The sequence below is a fragment of the Brachyhypopomus gauderio genome, chromosome 3 (genome assembly GCF_052324685.1).
Source record: "Brachyhypopomus gauderio isolate BG-103 chromosome 3, BGAUD_0.2, whole genome shotgun sequence".
Lineage (NCBI taxonomy): Eukaryota > Metazoa > Chordata > Actinopteri > Gymnotiformes > Hypopomidae > Brachyhypopomus > Brachyhypopomus gauderio.
In genome coordinates, this window is record NC_135213.1 from 150,001 (window position 1) to 155,193 (window position 5,193).

The following is a 5,193-nucleotide window of genomic DNA, read 5'->3' on the forward strand; positions in this document are numbered from 1 at the left end:
AAAACACCACTCATAGCAAAAACTCCACATGTCCAGCAAAAACACCACCAAAACAGAAAAAACACCACCGGAAATGCAAAGACATCCCCCCCAGAGTGCATGAATTTAAAGTGTAATGCATGCTTTTGACAAGTAGCAACTTAAGTATTCTGTGTGTGTGGTGTGGTGTTGTGTGGTGTGCGTGTGTGTGGTGTGGTTTTATATCCTGATGTCTTGTGTGGTACTGCGTAATGCATTTATGTGTTGAGCTGTCCTGTGGTGTGTTCTGTGGTGTATTGGTTCTGTGTATACACTGTTGTATAGTGTTTTGTATAGTGTCTTGGGCTGTGTTGTATATTGTATATTGTGTTGTTTTGTGTTGTGTGGTATTGTGTGTAGTGTTGTATTGTGCCATATTGTGCATTGTGCTGTTCTGTGTGTTGTACTGTGCTGTACTGTTGCATTGTATTGTGTGCTATGTTACATGTTGTATTGTGTGTTGTGTTGTATGGTGCTGTATTGTGTGTGTTGTATTGTATTGTCTGCTGCATTGTATGTTGTGTTGTACTGTGCTGTATTGTATGTGTATGTGTTGTGTTGTATGGTGCTGTGTTGTGTGTATGTACTCTGTGCCCAGTGGTATCATGTACCTGTAATTAAACTGGATACCAGCAGGGGGAGCACTAGCATCTGCAGCAGCCGCATCAGTAGCTCCCCAGGAAATGAGAAGTACTTCACCTCACGGTAGGACATCTTAAAAGGCCGCAGGGCAAAGCCCAGAACGATACCTGCAGCACACAGTACAAGCCCAGTTACACCTGTGGTGTTACATACAGGTACACTGTGGTATTAGATATAGTTACACCTGTGGTGTTACATACAGTTACGGCTGTGGTGTTACATAGTTACGGCTGTGGTGTTACATACAGTTACACCTGTGGTGTTACATACAGTTACACCTGTGGTGTTACATACAGTTACACTGTGGTGTTACATACAGTTACACTGTGGTATTAGATATAGTTACACCTGTGGTGTTACATACAGTTACGGCTGTGGTGTTAGATATAGTTACACCTGTGGTGTTACATACAGTTATACCTGTGGTATTAGATACAGTTATACCTGTGGTGTTACATACAGTTACACCTGTGGTATTAGATATAGTTACATATGTGGTGTTACATACAGTTACATTTGTACTATTGGAGTGTGAGAGGCAGTCAGTGGGTGTGAAGTGTGAAATTTTAATGTATTTAATAAGCACTGAATTCACTATGCATTAATTAAGATTTCATTAAGCAAAAATCTGATCTGAGATCTGAGTTCATTATAACTCAAGTAAACTATGATTTCATAGTTAGTTATTTACAACATAGTGTTGTGTATGAGTTAATCAGGGTATACCCTGAACCCTAGTGTTATGATAAAGTTCATTAGGGTATTGTCTGAAACCTAGTGTTATGTATGAGTTCATTAAGGTATACTCTGATACTGTAGGGTATTCTCTATATATACATATGTGCACACACTGGTCTTGTGGTTAGGGAACCGGTCTTGTCACTGGATGGTCTTGGGTTTGATTCCCAGGACACAGGCCATGTCTGAAGTGCCCTTGAGCAAGGCACTTAACCCCAACTGCTCCCCGGGCGCCAGGTTAGGGCTGCCCACCAGTCTGGGCACGTGTGCACCACAGCCCCCTAGTGATCACTAGTGTTCTCACTGCACAGACGGGTGAGAACAAATGCAGAGAACAAATTCCGATTGGGGTAAAAATCACAGTTCACAATATGATAACCTAACACACACCCGTACACCTGAACACACACACTGACCGATGATGACTGCAGCGACAGTGAGGATGACGAAGGCATTCTTTGTGAAGAAGGATCGGACATCGCGGCGGTTGACGTTGCGCATGCGGAGTGATCGTTCAGTGATGCGGTCCCGTAGCTGTCGCACACGCCCACGTGACTGCTGCGTCTCGCCGTTACTCTGAGTCATACCTGCAGAGGGCGCCAGTTCTCACACTGCCTACTCAACACCTGCAGACAGCTTTAACACCGAGCTCCCTCTGAACAAATCTGCAAGACTGAACATAAAGTCACAGTTATTTTCTGCATTATATTACTACGTATTTACTATATATATCAGGTAATGTTCAAAACAGCATACATTGCAATCAGTGAACATTTACATATTTAACCCTAAATAATGAAATATATTGATTTTATTGATCATATTGATTATATTGATATTGTTCTAATCCAGCTCCATAACTAACGTCAACACATTGTAGTTTGTTGTCTGTGGTTTGTTGTCTGTAGTTTTTTGTAAGTGCTTTGTTGTGTGTAGTTTGTTGTGTGAAATTTGTTGTGTGAAGTTTGTTGTGTGTAGTTTGTGGCCTCAGCATACAGACAAGATGGATAAGCTTACTGCCTTAAAACTTTGAACTTAAATTCAATAAACAAACATGACCTAAGAACTTTTGAAATTTTAATGAAAGTTAAATCATAACTTAATATATTTGCATAAGTGATGCATATAAACATGTAAACCTGATTTTCAAATAAGCAAATGTAACCATTTAAATCAGTAAATGTTTATACCAAAATGTGTAGCCCTTTGCACTCACCTTGGCAAGCAGTAAAGCCCCTGTGAGCTGCTCTACAGTAGTCTAGCTGTAAACTTAACCACTCTACTGTAGATTAGCTGTAAAGTTAACCACTCTACTGTAGACTAGCTGTAAAGTGGATCATTTCAATAGAGCCCCACTGAAACACTCTACTGTGAGCTAGAATAAAGCCCCTGTGAGCTGCTCTACTGTGAGCTACAAAAAAGCCCCTCTGAACTGCTCTACTGTGGGATAAAGTAAAGCCCATGTAAGTTGCTCTACAGTGAGCATAGCAAGGTGTCTCCAGAGGGGGCGAGATGTCTCCAGAGGGGGGCCCCTCACAAATACCATGCAAACGGTGTATCAGATCATACAGAACATCTCCAGCTTTCCTAAGTGACTGTCACAGTAAGTGAACACTGAGTGACACTGCACACTATGGTCTGTGAGCAGGAACCAACATGTGCTGCAAATATATTTATGCCCAGGAGAAAGACCCCACAAGTCTAGGAAAATGAAGTCAAATTTTCAATAGAAGCATAATGAAGTGCTTAAAGATAGTAAACATAACATTAGCACAATCTTGCAAATATAATGTAACATAAATGTATACTTAGAAAGTCTGTATAAACATTTCGGTAAAGGTAAATTCTTCAACTTGAGCCAAAAAGCCATGAACCTGAACATTCCCATTAATATGTGGTAAGGTGTAAAGTGTACAGCACAAATACAAGAAAGTATGTAAAAATGGGGGGGGGGGAGTTGTGATGATGCTGACTGTATGAAGCTGGCTATATGAAGCCCTTTACATAATACAAGGTTAAAACGTCACATGTGAGTATTAAGTCAGGGCCAACCCTTCTGGCTTCAGTTATTTAGTAAACTGAGAGGTTCCTCTAGCCAATCCCCTCCCTGGATAATGTGTTTATTGAGTGTAACACCACACAATCTGCTGCCCCCAGGACTGTGCGGCTTAGAGAGACTCTAGAAAAAGTTTCTGAGACACAAAGCAGCTTTCTGATATCAACAGTCTCTCAGGACCTAAACACAGCAGTTACCAAATACTTCTTCTTCATTTACCCCTCACTCCACGTGTGCTAGAACCATTTCCAGAAAACAACATAGCGGCTACTTGCACACACAGGACTCACATGGTCACAGTGAGCATTAAACAATTCTCCATTGAGAAACTAGACAGCACCAAAGCAACAAAAATACTCACAGTGGAAGGGCAGTGTGACTTCGTCCTGCCTGGAGTTTGGAGGAGACTGGAGAGACTGTGTGACTGTTCAGTGAGAGAGAAAGAGAGAGAGAGAGAGAGAGAGAGAGAGAGAGAGAGGGGAGAGAGAAAGCATGAGGGAGAGTTGAAGAAAAAGAAGGGAGGGAGTAGTGTATGGTGGGTGTGAGTCTGAAGGGAGAGCAGACCCAATCACAGAGTGAAGAGAAACGTAGAGGAAGTGGTAAACACTGAAATTCAGAGGGAGAGAAAGAGAGAAAAAGAAAGAGGGAGAGTGAAAAGGGGGAGGAGACTACATGCCAACTCACCGCAGAGGAGGGTCTTTTAAAAAGTCTTTTTAAAACAACACGTGTGTGTGTGTGTGTGTGTGTGTGTGTGTGTGTGTGTGTGTGTGTGTGTGTGAGAGAGAGATTGTACATGCATTCACATTCTGACCACTGAAATATATCTGAACTATGCCTGGCAGAACAACCTAGAATTTAATACTTTGCCTTCTATCTGATAGATTTGTGAGCCTAATGTTTGTGGTAGAATACAATGTTAGGATCTTTACAATTTATAGTTAGGGTTGTTGGGGCTATGAAGATTAGGGTTATGGTTGTTAGGTTTATGAGGGTTAGGATTAGGGTTGAATTAGGGCTATGAAGATTAGGGTTATGAGGATTAGGGCTATGAAGATTAGGGTTACGGTTAGGGCTGTTATGGTTAGGGTTGTTAGGATTAGAATTATGGAGTTATGAGAGTTAACGTTATGAAGTAACTCTAGGGTTAGTGTTAGGGTTGACCCTGGAGTGAGTCCTCATACACAAGTGAACAGCTGGGATTTATTTATTGGGATTAAATTATTGGGAAATTGGGATTATGAAGTAAAGAACACAGTAAATAATGTTATCAGGCCCTAAAGAGAAAGAAAGAGGTGGCAGGTATTTCCTGACTGTCCAAGATTCACACAGAAACAAATGCTGATCAAGGACAGGTTCAGTGAGTACAAGTCTTTCTCGGAGCAGGGCAATCCTTTCTGCAAAATACATGTATCAACTTGTCATTGCCTGAATGACAAGCTCTTCATTCCTACTTTACATATCTAAGCCAACCCTTCAAACAGCAAACCCTAGACACACATTCACACACAAAGTGATAGGCCACATAAACTGATGGAGCAGGGTCAGCAGATGCTGAAGTGCATAGTGTGAAGAGGTCGCCAACTTTCTGCAGAGTCAATCACTACAGACATCCAAACTTCATGTGGCCTTCAGATTAGCTCAAGAACAGTGTGCAGAGAGCTTTATGTAATGGCTTTCCATGATCGAGCAGCTGCATCCAAGCCATACATCACCAAGTGCAATGCAAAGTGTCAGATGCA

General features: G+C 41.6%; 1 protein-coding gene across 1 annotated transcript in view; it reads right to left on the minus strand.

Moving 5' to 3' along the window:
• Positions 1 to 4,042, minus strand: part of slc1a3a (solute carrier family 1 member 3a) — an 18,416-nt gene extending 14,374 nt beyond the window's left edge. Inside the window, exons 1-3 of the mRNA XM_076998678.1 lie at positions 3,816 to 4,042; positions 1,815 to 2,071; positions 630 to 767 (exon numbers count right to left, since the gene is read on the minus strand). Coding sequence (XP_076854793.1) covers positions 630 to 767; positions 1,815 to 1,983 — 307 coding nt within the window. The 5' untranslated portion in view covers positions 1,984 to 2,071; positions 3,816 to 4,042. The remainder of the gene's footprint in view (positions 1 to 629; positions 768 to 1,814; positions 2,072 to 3,815) is intronic.
• Between the last annotated feature and the right edge of the window lie 1,151 nt (positions 4,043 to 5,193).